Source organism: Hyalella azteca, unplaced genomic scaffold (assembly GCF_000764305.2).
Source record: "Hyalella azteca isolate HAZT.00-mixed unplaced genomic scaffold, Hazt_2.0.2 contig6990, whole genome shotgun sequence".
Lineage (NCBI taxonomy): Eukaryota > Metazoa > Arthropoda > Malacostraca > Amphipoda > Hyalellidae > Hyalella > Hyalella azteca.
The window spans coordinates 78,990-102,594 of NW_025937129.1; the positions used below are offsets into that span (position 1 = coordinate 78,990).

Sequence of the window (23,605 nt, forward strand, 5' to 3'; positions counted from 1 at the left end):
ATTTCGCATTATTTGCAGTCACTTTGCAAGAAAATGATACTTGTTACTGCAAGTAAGCTCCAAGTACCACAGGCAATATCCTATGAAAACATTAGAGTTCTAATTTCATCCAATTTGCATTCAGACCACCAAGTAAACTTCGCTCAGCTAAACAGCTTCTGGGTCAATATCCTGAACATTCAAAATAACGACTTCTTTTGAGGCTCAAATGCAGCCACCGACAGGGACTTTAAATCTTGTAAGCTTTTCAAGTGTGTTTTCGACTTCATTCAAGGTAGTCGGCTTGAGCGCCAACGCCTTTTGCTCATCTGCATTCCAGTCACGTGCTGGCGCCATTGAGGGAACGCATTTCTCCCGCCATTTTTGAAGCTCTTCTAAAAATTGATTTGAGCCCACTCGGACTTAAGCATGAGAAATGCTAAACGTCTGAGAAACTTTACCCTTCTGAGATCGTGTGCTAAACTCAAAATGCAGGGGCTAGAATAATATTGCTATGAAAAATATAGAACTATTTAAATTCAAGTGGAAACGCAATGAATAAACTCAAAATGAGAATATGTAGATGATTCCAGGATTACTCTGGTTTTTTTTCATTCAGTGAGTTTGATTTGGTAAATGTACCAAAAATTGCTAGTAAATATCCCGCGTACCATTTTGAAACACTGGCTATCCCAAACACCACAATTTTTCTGAATTCAATGGGTGAACATTCCCTCCAAGATTTATTTATATGCAAGCGCCTCGAGTAAAGGGAACTCGATGCTCTCAATGGCTCTGACGCTCGTTGAAATAGGGAACTAACTTTTGTATTGGTGGCTCCAACACGGACGAAAGAAGACGCAAATAAGACATGTCCAGAACATTGCAACTCTGAAATTCTTCATTGAATTTCTGAAAGCTCTTTGCGCAAGAGGAAATTTTAGGGTACATGTTTAAAGACGAATGACGAGCGCCACTTACGCTTTGTGCATATAGCATAAGCGTAAGCAAAGATGTAGATTATATCAAATATTTTACTTCAAATTCAGGTAAGAAAAATAGTAAGGTAGACAGCTTTCAACTATTCGTTAATCATTCAAAATTCAAGATTGTACTCTTTATATAGAGCTTGTCGGTACAAATTCGATAAAATTTTATCGATTATCTGATCATAGTGTTACCTCAAATTCTAATCCCAGGATGACACTTATCGGTACAAAATGTATAGAATTTTAACGATTACAAGGACAGTAGTGTACCATAAATTCATTTATAACTCCATTTATAATCAATTGTTTTATTTTTTATAATCAATTGTTTTACTTTTATTACTTAATTTCAAATCATGATGCAATTTCCAACCAAATCATGGAAATTGCGTTTGTGATTGCAGCCTCCAATTCTATGAACCAAAAATCTGATTCGACGCTTGAAATTAAAACTCCTGTTGGCAACATCGCTAACGATTTTAAATAACGAATCCAAGTTCTTAGTTCTTCGTAAAGAAATTAAGGTATTAGTGATGTACCTCAACTATGGTGTCATTCGGGAAAATTAACATCACTGAAGTCGTTACTTTGTTTTTCGTGACACTTCTAATGTTCTAGCTCTGCGACTCCAAAATTGCACTGTATAGGTTCTAAAAGTGTGGAATTAATAAACAATGGGAACTTTTAAGAAACTCAATATTCTGTAGAAATTGTTGATAAATATCTTCCACACAGCGATTCGTCTACCTACTGAATATATTTATATATGAATATACAATATACTAATAACTATAGAGCACTAATACAACAACCTTTACACATTTCTTTTCCTTCAATCATATGAAGAATTCTCTTCAGCCATCACCGAACATTATGCACTCGTATCTCTAACTAATATTTCCTCCTAGCTATTTTGAGCTAGTACATTTACAGGAAAATAACACCTATATTAAATTCCCATTCAAGAATACATTATTCCAAGGCAACTGTCAGGAACCTGTGTACTTACTTAGCACGTCGACTTGCACAGCAGCAGAAGCTGACCTCTCTTGCCTGACGCTGGCGCTGCACGAGTACAGGCCGCTGTCAGCGGGCTTACGAGCTGACTTCAGCGTCAGCGTACCGCCAGGTCCCAGGCGGATGTTGTCTTCGGTCCCGGTCAATGTCACTCCGTCTGTATGTGCAAAGATTTTAAACCTATTATTGATATAAATTTAATGGGCTGTACGTTATCACTGCTTTAGATTCTGTAAATTGAAAAGAAAATTCTAATTCAGAATCAAATCTCAACTGGATTGAATAACGAGTCGCTGAAACTATTAGTCAAGACTCATCTTCCAAGCAATTAATTATCTTTTGTCCAGAGGAATGACTGCGAGGTATTGTACCTTTGTAAAATGTACGTGCTATGAATACGTCTTCAATGGCAAGTAATACGCCTCGCAGTATAGAAATTAACATTGCTTAAGTGAGAACATCTTTATAAAAAGGAGCGACAAACATTTTTTGAGCGGACGAACAATTATTCGGAAGAATTTCGTTATATTCAATCGTCATAAAATCACTTTTAAATGAGCATTATAATATCCAGTTTATCTCACCTACTTCCCGAGAAAATATAAATAAACTTAGCATTTTCACCTTTCCAATTCTAATTTCTGCTTCGTGATCAACTAAATGATGGTTTGAATGAAAATTTTCTCAATATGAAAACAGTTCCATGCAAGTCGTGCCATGAACAAGTAGAAGACAGAGGTACATTTGTTCAAAAAGACTGAATAAAAAGGTAACAGTGTTCTCTACCAAAGAGTGCAGAGATAACTTTGCTCCTGAATCAAAACTACAATGATGTCTTTGGTCCAGAGAAATGTCTGCAGTAGTAGTACCTTTGGTCCAGAGGAATGACTGCAGTGGGTACCCCGCTACAGGGCAGTATAGCTCCAGCGCCTCCCCGGCTACGGCGGTGAGAGACGCTGTGTGTCGAGCCGTCGGTTCGCCTGGTAAGAGGACAAAAAATCTTTGATAATTTTAAATACATTTTTCCGTCTTCTGTTACTAACGCATAGTGAGTGATATGTTTTTAGATTTTTGAAATATCAGCATTTAAATGTCAATATCTTTCTCGTTAATTTTAGAACGTAAATTTGTAAATGAAAATTATCAGGCAGAAAAAATAACTTCAGACCTATAAGTATGTCTTACTAATAAAAATAATGGTCACTTTCACGGTATACGAAAATTTCATAATTGTGATGGTGCGCAATGTTAATGTTAATTCATCAAACAGGAAACTCAAAAAATTGTGACGCTCATTCGATCAGCTCGAACACAGACAGCAGCAGGCAGGCGACCAGCTAAACCAATGCATAAACTTGGCTATGAATTTGCATGCGTTGAATATTCACGTCGCTCAAAAATGGAACAGAAGCCGCGAACATAGATTTTTTATATTTTGTCGCCTCTGCCAAATCCACCGTATTTATTGAAGAGGGTTTTCATTTTAGGCAAAATTTAAATCCTAAATATTTCAGTCAAGCACAATTATTAGCCAGACTTAAAATAATAATTAACAATCATAATGACCATTAAAGCTCATTAATTGAACTCGATCCGCCAAAAAAATCACTGATAAAATTGACGATTAGGTTATAAATTTTAAATCAGGTTATGGCTAGCGAAAATAAGCTTAATATGAGGCATGGTTACATAATCACAAATACACGTCGAAACCATTTCGTTAGATACGTTATTCATCCAGATTACAAATTTGCAAAATACTTTCATTGAATTAACGAGACAATTTCTAAGCTCAAAACTTTATAAGAGTACTCAAGAACAATATTTTAGATCTTAAAATTTACATTATTCAGATTGAACAAAAAATCTTACGGAGGAGGAAGACGTTCACAAAAGAACATGTTTTCAGCGACTGCAGTCTAAATTGCCGTCCAAAAGAAGTCTTTTGTTTATTCGTGAGCTCAAATTCCCGGTGCATCTAGAAAATGAGTGACCGAGCGACGGTACTCAGGAGGCTGGACCATCTGAACTCTTATAACATGTCGGTCTTGTTATTGCTTGCGAGAAAGCCCTCGTTCACGGTAGAGGAATTCTCAAACTTCTTTAGCCGTGGCAAAGTTTACAACATTTTGGGGCCTCCTTGTGAAGTTCACACAAAGTTCCCTCGCAATAACTAAATTCTAGAAAGTCCCAAAGTGTAGTCCATGGAAGAGAAACTTATGCTACACATTTGCATGATACACTCAAGTAAAGGCGGCAGCTCCTCTGTACGACTAAATTTGAATACCTGCGAGTCACTTCACTAAGATATATTCCGGTAAAGAAATAAATGTATTCAAAATTATTTAAATAATCGCGGGAACTGTCTCGGGGCTCTTAGAATAAGAATGAACGCTTAGAATTTTTTGTTACATCATAATATGGACGAAATGCCAGAATTCTTAAGATTCGATGCAGATTGCTGTCAAGCTTTTGAAATATTCTATTTTCTTTAGAGCCATTTGTAGAGATAGTCTCATGTGGTAATAACATCTAATAGTGCCCACACCCATATACCACAGTCAACATGGAATATAATAATATTTCATTGTACGTACTTGCACAGGCTGTCATATAAGTTTTTTTAAAAGTTATGTATGTAAATTGACTTTTTTAGCAGACCATGGTCTTAATATAAGCAGATTGAAATGTTATAAATAGAAATTAACTTCTTTAGCAGGTCTTATATAAACAGATTGAGAGATTATGTATGTAAATTAACTTTTTTAGCAGACCATGGGTCTTATATCAGCAAATTGAAAGGTTTTAAATAGAAATTAATTTCTCTAGCAGACCATGGGTCTTATGTAAAAAAACGTCAATAAACAGTACAGTGCACGTAAAGTTCGGATACACATACAACAAACTAGTAGGATTATTCAAAATTTTGGTATTAAGTGAAAAAAACAGAATCTAAATAATTTAAGGTTTGCCTAAAGCTTCAATCCATTCGAAGATAAGACAAATATACTGGTGGACCAACAGTTTACCGGTATACATAACAAGAAATACATATTAAATGCAATACACGTGGATATTTCAATGATCAGAAAAACCAATGTTTAAGTGTTTAGTTTTGAAATGTTGGCACACATTTAAAAACTGTGCACATTTCAAAATGTGAGCACACATTGGGCATACAGGTGCACAACATTTAAAATTTTATTCACTAACAATGATTTATCTCATATCACTCGTACTATCTAAACGCAACCAAAGGAAAGTAAATGAAACTTCAAAGTAAACTAAAAGCAACTAAGGAAAACTGAGGGATTCTAAGAGACACTTAAGGATACTATAAGAAACAAAAGAAAACCGAAGGATACTAGAAGATGCTAAAGAAACTAACGGAAACTAGAAGAAATTAAAGGAAACTAAAAGAAAACTGAAGTAAATGTTAAAGTAAAAACCAATTAAAAACTGACGTAAAAACAAAGTGAAAACTAAAGTAAAACAAAAATAAAACCAAAAGTAAAAACAAGTGTAAAAACAAAAGTCAAAGCTAAAGTAAAAACTAAAGTAAAAAATAAAGTAAAAACTAAAGTAAGAACTGAAGTAAAAAGTAAAGTAAAAACTAAAGTAAAAAGTAAAGTAAAAACTAAAGAAAAACTAAAGTAAAAACTAAAGTAAAAACTAGAGTAAAAACTAAGTAAAAACTAAAGTAAAAACTAAAGTAAAACTAAATTAAAAACTAAGTAAAAACTTAAGTAAAAATTAAAGTACAAACTAAAGTAAACACTAAAGTAAAAACAAAAGTAAAAACTAAAGTATAAGCTAAAGTACAAAATTTAAGTAAAAACTAAAGTAAAAACTAAAGTAAGAACTAAAGTGAAAACTAAAGTAAAAACTAAAGTAAAAACAAAAGTAAAACTAAAACAAAAACTAAGTAAAAACTGAAGTTGAAACTAAAGTAGAAAATAAAGTAAAAACTAAAGTGAAAACTAAAGTGAAAACTAAAGTGAAAACTAAAGTGAAAACTAAAGTAAAAACGAAAACAAAAACTAAAGTAAAAACTAAAGTAAAAACTAAAGTAAACTAAAGCAAATTAAAGTAAACTAAAGTAAACTGAAGTACGCTAAAGTAAACTAAAGTGAACAGAAGTAAACAAAAGTAAACAAAAGTAAGCAAAAGTAAGCAAAAGTAAACAAAAGTAAACAAAAGTAAACAAAAGTAAACAAAAGTAAACTAAAGTAAACCAAAGTAAACCAAAGTAAACTAAAGTAAACTAAAGTAAACTAAAGTAAACCAAAGTAAACTAAAGTAAACTAAAGTCAACTAAAGTAAACTAAAGTCAACTAAAGTAAACTAAAGTAGACTAAAGTAAACTAAAGTAAACTAAAGTAAACTAGGGTAAACTAGGGTAAAGTAGGGTAAACTAAAGTAAACTAAGGACAACTAAACTAAACTAAGGTAAACTAAAGTAATCTAAGGTAAACTAAAGTAAACTAAGGTAAACCAAAGTAAACTAAAGTAAACTAAAGTACACTAAAGTAATCTTAGGTAAACTAAAGTAAACTAAGGTAAACCAAAGTAAACTAAAGTAAACTAAGGTAAACTAAGGTAAACTAAAGGTAAACTAAAGTAAACTAAGGTAAACCAAAGTAAACTAAAGTAAACTAAAGTACACTAAAGTAATCTTAGGTAAACTAAAGTAAACTAAGGTAAACCAAAGTAAACTAAAGTAAACTAAGGTAAACTAAGGTAAACTAAAGTAAACTAAAGTAAATCAAAGTAAACTAAGGTAAACTAAAGTAAACTTAAGTAAACTAAAGTAAACTAAAATAAACTAAAGTAAACTAAAGTAAACTAAAGTAAACTAAAGACAACTAAGGTAAACTAAGGTAAACTAAAGTAAACTAAAGTAAACCAAAGTAAACTAAGGTAAACTAAAGACAACTAAAGTAAACTAAAGTAAACCAAAGTAAACTTAGGTAAACTAAGGTAAACTAAGGTAAACTAAACTAAAGACAACTAAAGTAAACTAAAGTAAACTAAAGTAAACTTAAGTAAACTTAAGTAAACTTAAGTAAACTAAGGTAAACTAAAGTAAACAAGGTCAACTGACCGTATATGTTGAGGTTGGCGGTATGTCCGACCTTGCCGGCGCTGCTGGAGGCGATGCAGCGGTAAGCGCCGCCGTCCTGCACGCGGCTGCTGGTGATGTTCACGTGACCAACCACGCGACCACGCGCCCCAGGCTGCTCCCCAACTAACACTCTGCAGCAGACAGTGATAAAGTCATCAGTATTCGTGATATTAGTGGCTATTATAATCATTGTTATTGAATAGTAAACAGGCATTATTTACTCGAATGTTTAATACATATAATACGAGTAGTTCAACTTATTCCTCACAGTATTGTCACGTTTTATAACGTGAATAGTGAAAAAACGCAAACATCATCCGTTATTAACACACTTGAATGTTGAACGAGGATTAAAAACAGTTGTTTCTCTCTTAATTTACAAAGAAACGTTTGTTTAATTTATGGAACAATGATCAGCAAATTATTAATTAGTTTATTAATTAGGCTAACTTTATCGTAAAAATTACTGTAAACGGAGTTCTGACTTCACTAGCGTTTTCTTATTTTTCTGAAATGTAAAGCATATTATGCTATCTCGCTGATAAAGAGATCGATTATCTTTATTGAATATCATGAATTTGAATTTTTAACGGGCAATAAATGCTCATATAGGATTCCAACACTAATATCGTACAAGAAAATAAATATCCATCATTGAAAATTCTCTAAGTTTTTATCTAAAATAATCAGTGCATTCCGATTTACAACCCTGTTCAAAAAAGCGATCCCAGTTAGGGATGAAGTCCGACCCTTATATATAGGTATAAAAGGGATAAAGTTGGTCCACTATTAAAGTAAGCGGATCGAAAAACTGGGGCGCTGGCTCAACGAATGCGGCAGAATTATTAATGGAATGGGGATACATAGTTTAGAAAGTAACACATAAATCGACTTCATCGACGTTGTATTCGAGTTGAGATTAAATTAAATTTGTAGATTTTTCGTAAACAAACAAAAAAATTTATCCCTATCAGGAATAGTTACTAGCTACCAATATATGTGATGACAACACTAGAATATTTGGTGGCAAAATTATTAGAATTATGGCAAAAAAAACAAATTAATATAATAAACTTTATAGTAATCAAACAATCATTACCGATCAGATCGTTGCACGGGAAGCCCGTTTAGGAGCCACGTCAAGGTGGGTACAGGGTTGCCCACAGCTGCGCACTTCAGTGATACAGACTGCCCAGGCTGGATGGTTTGTTCGATGAACTGGTAGTGCAACAGGGGAGCCGATTCTGCAATTTTGTAAATTGAGTTTTAATTTGACGTGATGTCGTTAACATGATTGACAGATAAAATAAGAGATAATATAACAGACACAATATAAGTGTAAAAATTTCCACACAAACTATGGGGTGGATTCATAAAAGAGCTATGGATCAAAAAAAAATGTGAAGTTGTTAGTTGATCCATACTACGGTCTACACAGCGCTGCTATACGTAACTTGCCTGTCCCATAAACACTGATCAAAAACCAACAAACATCGCGGAATTTTACGTAAGTTATGACCAGTAAGCATGGCATGCCTGGTGTTCGAACCATAGCCCTGCAGGGATGAGAAATTTTATATATAACGCAGTGAACTCTACGGTGAAATATCAGAGGCGGCGCGATCATAAACCGAGGCAGCAATTATCGCTGTCTGCTGCAACGACAGTAATGACACTACGGGCCTCTGCCAACGACGCTTCATGAACCGGTTATGACTTTGGCAGGGTTATCTTCGGCCAGCCATATGCCTTCCCTTGGCAACCGATAAGTCGGCCAATATTTTAAAATGTTCTTTTTATGAGATAACAGGGACAAATGACATTTTCTTGCTTGTATCACTTCAGTGCATTCTGTCTCGGGAAATATTCTAAATTAATCTTATGCCGCTGACCATTCGAAATGCAGTGGCCTCCGATTAGCCTGCCAAAATTCTCAATTGGGATTTGAATGAGGCCAAGATTTATTTATTTTGATTTAATTAGGGCTTTGATCCTACATGAAGTTCCAAATACCATGGCACACTGATCTCTAAATGACGTCAAAATATTTAAATTTTTCAGTATGTCATCTTATTAACAGTACAGTACAAACTGCGGATTTTAAAACAGAACTCGAACAGGGTTAATCCCAAGACATTTGATTGATTCACATTAAATTATATTGCCGTACAATGAACGAAAAGATATCATTTGAAAATCGCCAGTCATTGTTCGTCGAAAAATACTTCTCAATTTCCGTAAATTGCAAGTAGAAAAATTGTCATTCCTATTTATAAAATGGATACGATTTAGGTTGAAAATATGATTGCATTTGTAAGAGCTAAAAATATGAGTGGCCCTATAGGGTTAAAATATGCTTTTCCACACGAGGGCCGGAAATATGTTTGCCTTATAAGGTCCACAAAGAAAAAGATTGTCCCAATTATGGATATGAAGACGAATCTATCAACACACTCTCTATTTACTGGTGTTTTATTGCAGATTTTTGGCAGACGTGGCCACCCATCGTTACGCCACCTATAATCCACCACTCCCGCCTATAATCATCACTGCGCCACCCTTAATTTTATATTGGGCAGTACAACTTCGATCGTCACGCCCAGGCAGGCCGGCAGTAGCAATATTCTTATGTGCCAGATAATCGTTAAGACCTCCCGCCTCTGCCGCCTTAATTTCGTAAGTCAGCTCATAACGGCCTCGGAAATAGTATCGTATAAGGAGCCGATCCGGCCACGGTTCTATATTTGACTCATTTATGTGATAACATAAATGTATTAGTTTTAGCCCAAAAAAGTTACATTTTTGCCTGAAATCTAAGACTATGATATTGCTATTTTTTAGACTAAGAATATTTTTAATTAAATTTATTTAAAATCAATTATATATCCAGCTGACGCTCGGATAATTTACATTTGTTATTATTCCATTTATTGTGATATAACATTAAGAAAAAAATTATTTAGAACAAAACGAATAACATATTTCCATATTTAACCTTAACTGATATATTGGGAAATTTAATATATTGAGTAAATTTTGATAAATTTACCAACCAGTGAAGGATTATTTTTCAGTATTGATTTAAATTTTGGCTGGTATCATGAAGTGACTTGGCACAAATAATTACTTCATTGAACTACACTGCCAGTATACATATACACTCTTCTCAATCGATTTAATATACATAAACATATATACTATATAGTGAAATCGATAATACGAGCTAATTTCATTGCAAGAGATTCTTGGGTTGCATTATGTGCAAATTTGGAAACTGAACGTCAATTCATGCCATGTTTCATGTTCCTGAACGAATATCACGATGAATGAAAGATTTATGTTTTTAAACAAATTTCAAGTTTAATTCCGTTCGTAACTAGGGACAACTTCCCGCTTGGTGGAAGTTGAACAAAGTTACTTACAAACTTAACAAAGTTACAAAATTCTTTTTTTGTGTGTATACCAACCGGTGATTCCGTATGACAAAAGATTGTATTTCAGTATTAATCGTTTATGAGAACAGCCATTTAATCGTAAAAACTGTAGTTTCTGTCACTGATCATGATTTGGATACATTAGGTTTCCAAATAATACATATCATAAGCATTATTACGGTCAGTGTATGAACGCAGTCGCAGGGCTGTCATCGGCGTCAACATTTAGGAACAATGGCCAGCACGATGAGCCTGATTGCGGTACGAGGGATGGCACAGAGAGGGTTAGGATTCCCTGCAGCTCCCTTGTATAACAATGGTAATATCACAGCCCTGCTGTCCTTTATCATGCCATTCCCGACACAGATTACAAATTTCTGTATTGTTGGTTAGAGCTCCCAACCTTTCCCAAGGATCCGCAATAATTCTTGTGCGCAAAAGCTTTGTGTTCCAGACGCGCGTGTAGGGAAACATTTTCTTCTGAATAATTCAAACTCTCTCACCTAGCAGCGCTTTTGTGCAGCAGATCTACAACAAACAAGAAAAATTCTACGATCTTGGCATATTTTTTCTATGAACTTACTTCGAAATATAGCCTAGGCTTGGCCTCATATTTGAACAACTATAGAATCTCCACTTTTCTCATTTGAAAATTATTTTACGTATCTATAGCTCAAATGCATGTGGTCTTCATTCAACTTACATGATCTTCTAGTTCTTTAAATATGTCTGTGAAATTTTGAACCAAAATTACATTCTTACACTCATTTTTCATATCCAGATTAAAGTTCTAAAATAATTTTAACCAGCAGAATTATTAGGTAAATAAAATTCAGAAATTCGACAATAATTTAGAAATTCGACAAAAATTTATATAATATCTCATTACATGAAAAAGTCACGTCAACAAAATATTTTTTTAACTTAGTGTAGAAGTCAATTTTTTTCTGGCAAGTAACGACTAATTTCTATTCTTCACAAAGTGAAGATATATTCATATACAATATTGATTTATATATTTATATTCATTATATAGTTATATTCACTTACAATAATGATTTTCATTATTTGAAAATGCGTATTGATTTTATAAGCTCTCAATTTAAAAGTGCATTTCAAATAATGATTTATTGGACTAGCAACTTAATTTTGTAATTATAGGTTTTATATGTAATTTTATTAGGTACTTATTAAGTAACATAACTAATTGAAAAAATAACTCACCTCCCAAGACGATTTGTGCAGCGTCCTGAGCAGTGTGCCCCCCGAGCTGAGCGAAGCACTGGAACATTCCCTCGTGCTCGTGAGACACGCTCGCTATCACCAGCTGCCGACCTGACGCTGACACGCGACCTCGACCCACTACAGGACTACCGTTGAAGTACCTGACACAGATAAGAAATTGGGGCTGTATTAACAAAACTCGCATATGTACACGTTGCAGCCCAAGTAGGCATACGGGTCAGCCTAAATAGCAGCCTAAATAGACGTAGCGGCCTAAGTAGACATACGGGTCAGCCTAAATAGTAGCCTAACTAGCAGCCTAAATAGCAGCCAAAATAGACGTAACGGCCTAAGTAGACATACGGGTCAGCCTAAATAGAAGCCTATATAGGAGCCTAAATAGACGTAGCGGCCTAAATAGACATATGTGTCAGTCTAAGCAGCACAGATAGCAGTAGACATAGCAGCCTACAGCCTACTATGTCTATTAGAGGAACCTGGAGGAACCCACCAGCATCGTCATCATGCAGTGGTCCGACATCATCCGACCGCTTATAACTGAAGCTCTTATCGCTACGGATTGGACTCCAGCTATCCAACTCATAACTACCAGATTTTCTGAGCTTTGAGATTGTTTCAGATAGCATAAATCAGTTATTTCACGGTTCCAAATTTTCGTGTTGTATCATATTTACGTGTAGCTAGCACTTATTTCCGCTAACATTTCTGTATTCAATGCTTCATATAACTTGAAAATTAATTTTTTTACATTCGAAACGACGTTAATAAATTAAAATAACTTCGTTGAACCTGCATTTCGATCAATTAACGTCATCTGGAAAATTGTTTGGCCCTGAAATTTTAAATTAATGAATTCTCTGGTCTTAACCGCCCTTCTTTATATAGCAGCCTAAGTAAACATGGCTTCCTAAATAGTGAGATGTGTCAGAAGTACACGTAGCGGCCTATATGTACACACAGCGTCTTATGTACACGTAGCGGCTTATGTACATGGAGCGGCCTATTTCTTGTCTTTGAATGATGGATTTAGCTTTCAAAGGTGTCATTGAATAGCTGACAAAGATGAGAAAACTGCTTTTGATAGTACGGATCCGTTCCCGTTACGCATGGTCCTAGGATTCCGTTTGTAATAATTATTCTCCGAATCCTGCTAATTGAATCCCCGACGATGGAAACAATATGCAAGGATGTGGAAATTTAGCTCCGATGTAATTCCAGGTAAGGAAAGCAATAGGTAATTAACATGGTTCCGGTTACAGTAATTATTCGGATCATACCGAAAATTTCAACCACTCTGGCAGAAATAAATTGCAGAGATGAGCAAAAAATTACAGCGGAAGTAATTATACTTACTCAAAATTAATTGTAATATAATTATAATTGTAATATAATTAATTAATTGAGTAATGTGAAATGAACTTAAACAATTACAAAAAAAAACGATAACCATTAGTAAACGCGAAATATTTGACAATACAAGGAATAATAATCGTGCAAGCGACAGTTATAACGCTCTTTTTGGGACTAATTTAGAATTTTAGCCTCTCTCGTTTCCCCACAGGAATCATTTCCCCATTCATGTTTGTTATCAACTGTAAAAAAATTATCGGTGTATCATCAAAAAATCTCATATTTGCCCTAATTATGATTTTACTGCTCTATTTCTCATTCATTTTAAGATGAAAATTTACTCATAATTGAAATGAATAAAATTCAATTTTCCGAGTAAATGAGCGAATCAAATTCACAAACCTCGCACTTGTAGAGCATTTGAATACAATAATAAAACCTTCTCAAAACTAAGATACTTTGAAAAAATAATATATTATTGATGGGATTAGAATTACATCTAACTCACCATGTAATTGAGGCTGAAGCAACTGATGGATTGCAGCTGAAGGATGCACTGCTGGCTAAATCCACAGTCACGTATTTAGGCTGAACATCCACTTGAAGAGTTGGCTCCACGTTCACTTCGACGACCATCTTGAGATTAAATAAATTCTTTAATTGCATGTGAGGTCCGAGGACTTTAGAAATACCAGTAAGAAAAAGTAAAATTGGGACCCTGAATTCCATGATGCAATAAATTATTTGGTATCAATGCTATGATTGATCAATTTGAATAATGTTTTAAACTTCGAAAAAATTATTCTGCTCAGAAATTACGGATGAATGTTTTACGTTTTAGTCATGATATTCTCTATCGGTCGTATTCTCTAATGAAAAAATCAAAACTGTTTTGTAATCTTGAGCTCATTATTCTCCGAAATGTGTTGCGTGAAAACATGAGTCTGAATGTTCATCAGATTTAACTCATAAGGATTAATGCAACGTAATTTCCAAATGCAATATAATTTTCCAAAGCTTATAAAAAAGAAGCCAAAACACACCCAAATTTTCCAACCGCAAGTGAATCATTTGAAGATTTCTGGGAATCCCTGCGGTTGAGCAAAACAGCTCTCGCTTTGCAAGTCCGATCAAAATTCATCAATAATTCATGTACTGCGAGAAAACCGAATTGATCAGATGAGCATAAACAAACGAGCGATCGCTGAACGATAGCCGTGGCTCTATTCAGAATCAAAGTTTCTGCATCGGATCGTCATCAGTTGAACGGTAATCATTATACCGACTAAAACTGTGAACATCACGGATATTGGTAATATTTTTCGAATGAATATTACTCTCAGAATTAACTTTCTACTCTTCAACTTAACCTGCACTGGATTCAAACTTGGGCCAAGCTTTAACAAATAAATTTTTTTAATCTAAAACCCTTTCGCATGCATTTGATCATAAACATTTATTTATGTTCTAAATAGTCGAAACATTGATAATGATATAGCAGAATCCAATTGAGTAATGAGGACATCATGAACAACTGAACAATATATAAATCCGCGTGTAATTTATCCCTCTGAAGAATCAAGAGAAGCACATAAATTCATATCGCTGAATAGATAACTTGTCCATTATTTAATACACGAGCAAAGCAAGAAATGTATGCATCTTATCTCGTGATTATGAGACTATACAAATAATTAATATTAGTGAAGAAGCCGCAGTAAAGATGTCAACTACTTTAGTCAGGAGCTGATCCTAAAAATTAACTGCAATCGATATGGTTGATCACATTATAAAACTTTAAAATTTCAGTACATCGCCAAATTTGGTTATTGACTTTGTAACTAGTTTAGTCCGCTATTTTTCAGAAGGGGTTCGGGAATTAGGTTTCAAAACTTGGTACGATAATTATTTGATATTGCTAACACTACTTTTAAATGCTCCCTCCATTCCTTCTTCAACTGCTTCTTTCACTTTAAGTATGAAAACAAAATAATTCGAGTTCCGACTCTGAAATCCCCATGCCTCTCTACAGAAGCATACAAAATTCCCGACACAAACTTGTGGCAAAATCTAATATCTTAGCAGGGAAACAGAGCTCGCAAATTACATTCTAGCCAAACTTAACCCAAGAACTAACCCAAGGAGAGCCTGGGAAAAGCTTCACTAATCAGTTTAGCCACTCCGGCCGACTTCATTGCTAGCAAAAGAGAAGACCGAGAAGTTTGCAATTCACCTGGTCCGTCCCCTGTGAGCTGTTGGCGATACAGACGAAAGATGAACCGTCAGTGAGCCTCGAAAAATCGAGCTCAAGCACTGAGGCTCCCAAACGACCGTTATCAATATGAGGGGCATAAGAACGATGGATGTTGCCTTCTCTGCCGTAAAGGGTCGAGAAAAGATTGCTGTGAGGATGGTAGTTGCTGCCAGCGCCGCTGCTCGTATCGGAGTAGGCACTCCATCTGAAGCGAGAAGGATGAGACCGGAGACTGCATTATCAGAGCTCAGGCATAAAGGTCCTGTACTCAAGCCGATGGATGTTTTCCCATCGCTACCTTGTATGGAAGATGTACTGTTGCATTAGCTATTGTATTGTATAAATTAATTATGGGGTATTGGAGACAAGATGTATTGTCACATTAGCTTATCAGTCAATTATAGGGTATTGGAGACTATATAATGCAGAAATTATTCTACAAAATATTAGGCCACCAAGCTGTTTTGCTAACCAGCTCTGCAATTTATCGTTCGGGGATTGCTGGTTTTATTGGCGTCTCTAGTATAAATACATTTTCGGTAATAATCAAGATTTCGAATTGGCACGATAAATAATATTGCTAAATTTAGTAGTTAGTTGTACGTATTATATAACATAACATAGCTTGTTCAGAAAGATACAAAAAAGAAACAATATCTTTCAATAGAAAACGAAGATAAGAACTTTTTTTTCACCTTCGGTTGTTGACACATAACTACATAAAGGAAAATGAACGAGATCGAAGCTCAATGTAAAGGATTAACTCTCTGCGATGTGACATTCACGAAAAAAACATGTATGATTTTCTATTCAGACGAGAAAGAAGCAAGCATGGCGTAATTAGTTTCTCTGGAAGATATTATATAAGTAATATTCCAGAGGTAAATAGGGTATAGGGTAAAAATAGGGTGTTAGGGTAAATAATTTACCCTAACAAAATCGGGGAAGGCCTAGGCTTCGGCCGAATAGTCGCTATACTCGGCGCAAAGTTATTCTAGGTCTGCTTGACCATCCGATCGAAATCACTTTCTCGTCAGAATCTCCTTTCCGACATTATAGTCGCAAGAGAGTATAACAAGGATTGGCCGATTCGAGTCATACCGAGCTAGCAGAACCGAAGAAGATATAGATGAGCTAATTTACGTTCTCCCCTAGTCCGAGGCGGCCCTAATGCAGGGTCGCTAATGCCTGTAAATTTTGATAGGGTAGGAGCGATGGGGATGTCGGAAAGCTCTTACTTCAGCGCCAGCCAGACCAACCAAATTTTTACCGAGAAAGGAAGTGAGATTGGTATTTCAAACGCTTCATGTATAAAGAAAATATGGATGAAAAGTTATGAAGCAGAATATATGCGAAAAGAATGAACGAAAGAACCCAGTGAAAGACTCATACTGAAAAATTGATCGCAAAAACAGGGTATAGGTTCTAAAATCAAAAATTTAAATAAGAGAGCTATTGATGCATAGCCTGAGCTATTCGTATCACTTACATCGATAACGATTCTTTAGTTTATCAACACAAATTTTATGTATCATAAATATGTATAAACGACTGTAACACAAATAGCGAAACTCAAGATGCTTTACGACGAACTTCTTGAAAGTGGCCGGTCTGAGTGAACAGGCTTCATCACTAAATGCAGATGCAAGTAAAAACTGAACGATGAAGCATATAAATAAATTTTAGATGGAACTGTTTGATAACTTGGAAAAAATGCACGGAAATAGCGATACAAAATAATGAATGAAGGGGGATAATATAGGAAGGGCGGCTGTAATGTGAGTCATTAATTTTAGATTTAACAGATTTAAACAAAAATTCACAATAATATTCAAATATATCTTAATATTTCAATGCCGCATCTCATAACTGTTCACAACTAATAATTTCTTTTCAGAATTATTCACGTGCTGCAATTTGTCTTATTCCATCACTTCATCACAATTTATTCACATTACACATAGTGAATAAATCATTCACTATGACAAATACATATTTTCCTCAGAGACAAATTCATTCGCCCCAAATACCAATAATTCATAATTTAATGACATAAAGAACAAATTTACTCCTAATAATAAAAGGCATAAAATAGTTGCAAAATGAAGTAAACAAAATATATATATCATGCACTGAAGATAAATTCATGCAAGTAAAATATAATCTTGTATAATTTTTCAAAAACCTCGTTCAGTAAAACTTCAACCTAGCAAGCAATACCTAGTAATGTATCAAACTTATTTAATCCGAATTCTAAAAACTCTAAACACTGTTTACCTGACCGAAGGAGTCGTAATGTAACAAATTTATTTAATTTTAATTTTAAAACTCTAAACACTGTTTACCTGACCGAGGGAGTCGGAATCCCTTTGCCTACACACGGGATGAGCTGGACGCTTCCCTCGCTCACAGTCACACTCCTTATTTTCGTCGTGACGGATTGGTGGCCGAAATAAGGAAAGGCCTTTCTTTCCTTATCATTTTCTAAATTTATTTACTAAAATTGATTTCCATGTATTTCCAGATGTATTTTACTAGCTGATGATGGGCATAGCCCGAAACGTTCTGTTTTATTTTTCTAGGACTTCTATTCAGTAAAATGTTTTATGCAACTTTTTTGGTTTTAGCCTTTATTCATAAATCATTCACTATGACAAATATTTTCCACAAAGACAAATTTATTCGCCCCAAATCCCAATAATTCGTAATTTTGCGATATAAAGAAATTCATTACCGTACTTAAAAGAAGTTCAACGCACCAGTTTTTTGAGGGATTTTAGAGCATACCTCATTATCCCTGACTGACTCCAATCAAATCTACTCATAATAATAAATTAAAGGAGTAAAATAATTGCAAATTAAAGGAAACAATTAATATATATCGTGTACTGAAAATTAATTCAAGCAAAAAGAATATAATCTTTGAAAATTCTTCAAAAACCTCGTTCGGAAAAACTTCAGCCTAGCAATACCTAGTAATGTAGCAAATTTATTTAATTTTAATTCTAAAAACTCTAAACACTATTTACCTGACCGAGGGAGTCGGAATCCCCTTGCCTACACAAGGGATGAGCTGAACGCTACCCTCGCTCACAGTCACACTCCTTATTTTCGTCGTGATTTGAGGCCGGGCAGCTTCTCCGTGCTCTGCCATGCCGATGTCATAAATAAATCATTAGAATATAATATTGAAATAGAAATTAGAATGTATATTAAAAGATTAAGTGCTAAAGTTTAATTCGTTGAATAAAAAATGGTTCCGTTGATGTTATTATGCTGTAGCCTATCAGTATTTCGAATTTGTATTCCGCGAGTTCACATGAAGCTCGGAAATAAATAATGTTGAATTCCTGGTTCTCAAATGAACATCTCTTGTATATTTCGCTCGACTGAAGCATGCGTGTCACCGACATTTTACTTTAGTTCAGTTTTATAAGCATCTAGAATTTCAGTTTCGGTGTTGACTCTAATGTGAACAGAAGGAAATGTTTGGTACCTGTATTTTAATTCTGAAGATCCGCGTGGTATTCTATACTACACTTTTATCATGTTCTATGTTCAAAATAAATGATTTTATTTCTCGGACATACCTTATGTGCAATACAAATTCTATGTAACCAATTTTTTCCTTTGTATATTGTTTTGTTTACAGAAACTGATTTTATAAAGAAAACGGAATGAAAATCGTGTATTCAAATCCTTTGCAAAACGAATATACGTAACAAATAATTAATTAACTCCTGCAAAATGCACCAGGGGACCAATGTCGAGAAGAGTGTAAGAGCAATTCCATTATTTACTACCAATAGGTGAGTGATTAAATAATAACACACGCATCATATACCCTCTCAATACGTGGGTAATTAAACTCGTAACTCACGCAGTACGCGCAGAGTGCCAGTCGCCGATGATGTGTAGTATGTGTCGGTGAGCGCGTCTAGCACACGGCAGGCGAAGCTCGTGAGACTGTCGCTCGCCTGTACATCCGTTACGATCAGGTCGCCTGTGCCACCGATCATGTGGTAGCGACCTTCTGCAATGTTAAGAATAACAGAACAAGAACTGGTTAATATCAGTTATAAAAATGAAAGGATCAAGGTTGCAAAATTTTCCTTTGATTCAAGAAACTATCAGGTCACCACAGCCACCGATCATATGATAGTGGCCTTCTGGAATGTTAAGCATGAAAGATTTGAACGAAACAAGAGATGGTAAATTTAATTACCAAATTAAAGGATCAACTTTGTAAGATTTTCATTTGATTTACGAAACGATCAGGTGACACTGCCGCCGGTCATGTGAAAGCGACAATCGGAAATGTTTCATGTAATGATTCAAACACTGGCATGCAGCAAGAACTGATGAATATTAATTACAAACGTGAAAGGATAAATGTTTTAGATTTTCATTTGATATATTAAGTACCAACTATCAGAAAAACCAAGTACTGTACCTAAACTTGATTATTAAAGATGACCGAAAACATTTTTTTCACTTCATAATACAAGTTTGTGATGCATGTGTGACATGTGAAATAGATTATAATAATAAGTAGAAGTAACTGATGGGCAACAGGCAACCAATTATTCTAATATCAGTAGGAAAATTTCCTATACAATAAAAAGTATAACATAATAAATTTATTTCATAAAAAACTTGAAAGAAACATGGAATAACTTAAATATAAATTAAACCATCAGGCTCCCAGCATTACCAGGGCTTGTGCTGGGATATATGGTTCTCTTCTGGGTCTCCCAGGCAACGGGGACCACGTGTGGTCTGAGGTGAGACGGGACCACACACCGCAGCACCGCAGGCCCCCCAAGGAAGGCGCTGTCCCCCTCCACCTTCACCGTCACCTCCTGTCCCACCACTGCCAGACAGAGCGACAAAGTAACTTATTATTTCACTTAAAGAATATATAATATAATAATAATAGCATATATAATAAAATATATTATTTATAATATTGATCAAGGAATTGATTGTTTACAGTTTATTGAAATAAATAGACAATAATATAATAAAAATATAATATTTATAATGAATTTCAATATTATACGACGTTCATGACATCGCGAGTGTTTGCATTAAATATATTAGCTGAAGACATACTGTATTGTCTGCGTCGTTATCAGTGGATTGACTACTTATTAATGAAGATGTTCTCGTGGTGCAATGAGGAACTCTTCTCTACTGTTTTGCTATTTCCATCAATTGTATAAGCAGCAATAATATAATCATTATGTAAATGTACTCATCATTTCATTATTGTCCCATCATTGTATGACTTTACATACCACTGTATGAATTCTCTCGTCATTGAATTGCTGCAGTTGTGTATCTGTGTCTATAATGACAGTAGGTGAACAGTTTTTGTCATTGTTGAATTGTATTGTAAAAATTGTATATTTTTACAATACATTGTAGAATGTTCATTGTATGACTCAATGGCATAGTATTCGTCTCATTTGTTGAGGCTTCGGAAATTTTTGAAATGAGCTTGGAGATATTTACACAAAATTGTTTTCGCCGGTATTATTCAGCCTTAAGACTTGTCATACCGCAGTCTAAAAGTTTTAGTTCGAATTTATATATTTTTATAAACCCCATAATATGTTTTGCCCCTCCTTGAAAAACCATCATTATTTATTAAAATCTAATACAAAATAATAATTATATTGCATATTCATAATACAAACAATATGATTCGGTACAAATCCCGAAATAAGCATGTTTTATTTCTAATTGAATACAAAATATATTCACTACTTTTTTCGTTAGAATAGCATCGTTCTTCATGTCAAATACTCACTTTTCACAGTGAAAATATCCACAAATTATATCCGGATTTCCTATGATTAATTTATCCATTCCCCTTATTTGATGCGTCCAGGGCTAAGCTCATTACATGCATAAGCAATGATTTTCAAAAGGTTTTATGACGTTAATTAAGTTCAGCGCTCCGCTAACACATTAATAAATTATTAACCGGCTTTAATTATTAAATTGTGTCAAATGGCTGTTAATGGATCGAGTAACATTGAAACACAATCATGTTTTATAGCGGCCGACGCGAGGAGTCCATCCACGACGATCGAGATTCGAGTACAAGAGCTGTTTACGAGCAGATTTGGATGGCTTTAAATGGACGTTCTTTGTACATATTACGGGCGCTCAATGAATGAAGTCTAGCCAATAATTTAATTAAATGCCATAATATAAGGTTTTAAGAATAAATCTTCTTAATTTGTTGGTGAAAAGCTGGTTGAAAAATTTTTATGTTTGTATACAAACCAAATTTTACATTGGACCTCTAACTAGATTGGTTTTATCGAAGTTTATTTAAATCCTGCTAATTATTCCAGCACCTTTTAATCAAAATTTCGTAATAATTGATTAGTAGATTGATGAAGTTTCCTCATATGAGGGAATGCATGCAATAGTTACAGAATTTGCGACAGGTCGATTTTCAAGCTCCAAGTTTTCAGCTACAATCAACCTATTTTTAATGCTACTTATTCAGTAATTAGAAAAAATATATATTACGATTTCACAGTATCGGTAAATTTTATCTAGTTATGAAATGAGAAAGCTTCTAAGAAGAAGAAATATTAGATTAGGCACGGTTATGATCCCTGCTGCTCGATACCCGCGACACGCACAGAAGCGATCACATTATTTCTGACAATTGGTCGCCACGAGACCACCCTGGTATTCTATATTATTCACTGACATTTCAGCTATAATTTTCAAATAAAACTAATATTCTAGGACAATCTCACTCAATAAATGATAATTTGCAGTAAATTAGAACTTGTCTCTAAATTCCAGTATGCTTTGAAAAAATTGATCAGATGAATTAATTTTCGAGCCTACAATCTATTCATATGGGGACATGGATTGAAATTGTTCCAACTTTCTTAGTAAAGTTAGAAAACGAATAATCGAATCATTAAGCGATTAGCGAATCATTAAATTCAGAAAGCGATTAACGAATCATCGAATCAATAAACAAATCATTGAGTGCTCATTGCACCACAATTTAAATTAATGAATAAATTTAATTTGATTAAAAACTAAAACAAATTAAAGTTAATCTCACCGGCGTGCAGAGCGACGGTGGCTGAGATGACGCTGCCGTGTCGGTTACGAGCGAGGCATCGCAGCGACGCAGCGTGCAGCTCAGCCCTGTAACTGCACCAGTAAACACGTGTACTGCAAACTGATGCTAAGTGAGTGGGACCACATGAATGTAATTAACACTCAAAGAGTGGGAGCACATGAATGTACTTAACACTCAATGAGTGGGAGCAGATGAATGTACTTAACACTCAGTGAGTGGAAGCACATAAATGTACTTAACACTCAATGAGTGGGAGCACATAAATGTACTTAACACTCAGTGAGTGGGAGCACATAAATGTACTTAACACTCAATGAGTGGGAGCACATAAATGTACTTAACACTCAATGAGTGGGACCACATAAATGTACTTAACACTCACTGAGTGGGAGCCCATGAATGTACTTAACGCTCAATGAGTGGGAGCACATAAATGTACTTAACACTCAACGAGCGGGAGCACATAAATGTACTTAACACTCAGTGAGTGGGAGCACATAAATGTTTTTACCGCTAATTCATATTGTACACGGAATTGTATTTACAATTCACTGAAAGGGTGAACGGAACTATATTCAACAATTATGTTTAACATTCAGTGAGGGGGTGCGCCTAATTGTATTTACCGCTCACTGAAAGGGTGTACGGAATTGTATGCGACGTTCAATAGGTTAACAGAAGTGTAAAGCCATAATTAAAATTGGACTCAAAGCCTCGAAAGTTTAAAATCCAAATGCCTCTAAAATGAAGAAGTGGTGCCTAAAAGAATGTGCTAGACGGAAAATTTCCCCAAACCTCTGCTCAAAAATCCTGAATTTGGGTTAAATATAAAAGATTTTAACAAGAAACTTAAGATGGCATAAATGAAATGAACTCTGAATTTATTTTTTTAAGTTTCAGAGAATCATGACAGCAGGTGAAAACTTCCTCCTGCATGAACTTAAGATTAATTTCAACCAATTAAAGTGTTGATTATTTATACTTCCTTCATAAAGATTCCAAATTTCATATCATCCTGCTTCAATGCCCGCAATATAACTGAAAGCATTACCGACACATCAGAATCACCTGATGACCCTGTAGCAT

The 23,605-nt window shown here is 34.7% G+C and overlaps 1 protein-coding gene across 1 annotated transcript in view; it reads right to left on the reverse strand.

The window, feature by feature from the left end:
* Positions 1 to 23,605, reverse strand: part of LOC108680871 (Down syndrome cell adhesion molecule-like protein Dscam2) — a 48,578-nt gene extending 24,973 nt beyond the window's left edge. The window contains exons 1-12 of the mRNA XM_047881082.1: positions 23,571 to 23,605; positions 22,499 to 22,590; positions 20,108 to 20,266; positions 19,274 to 19,426; positions 18,423 to 18,540; positions 15,373 to 15,598; positions 13,648 to 13,775; positions 11,769 to 11,929; positions 8,210 to 8,354; positions 7,090 to 7,241; positions 2,855 to 2,965; positions 1,978 to 2,142 (exon numbers count right to left, since the gene is read on the reverse strand). Of these exons, the coding sequence (XP_047737038.1) occupies positions 1,978 to 2,142; positions 2,855 to 2,965; positions 7,090 to 7,241; positions 8,210 to 8,354; positions 11,769 to 11,929; positions 13,648 to 13,775; positions 15,373 to 15,598; positions 18,423 to 18,540; positions 19,274 to 19,426; positions 20,108 to 20,266; positions 22,499 to 22,590; positions 23,571 to 23,605 (1,645 nt within the window). The remainder of the gene's footprint in view (positions 1 to 1,977; positions 2,143 to 2,854; positions 2,966 to 7,089; positions 7,242 to 8,209; positions 8,355 to 11,768; positions 11,930 to 13,647; positions 13,776 to 15,372; positions 15,599 to 18,422; positions 18,541 to 19,273; positions 19,427 to 20,107; positions 20,267 to 22,498; positions 22,591 to 23,570) is intronic.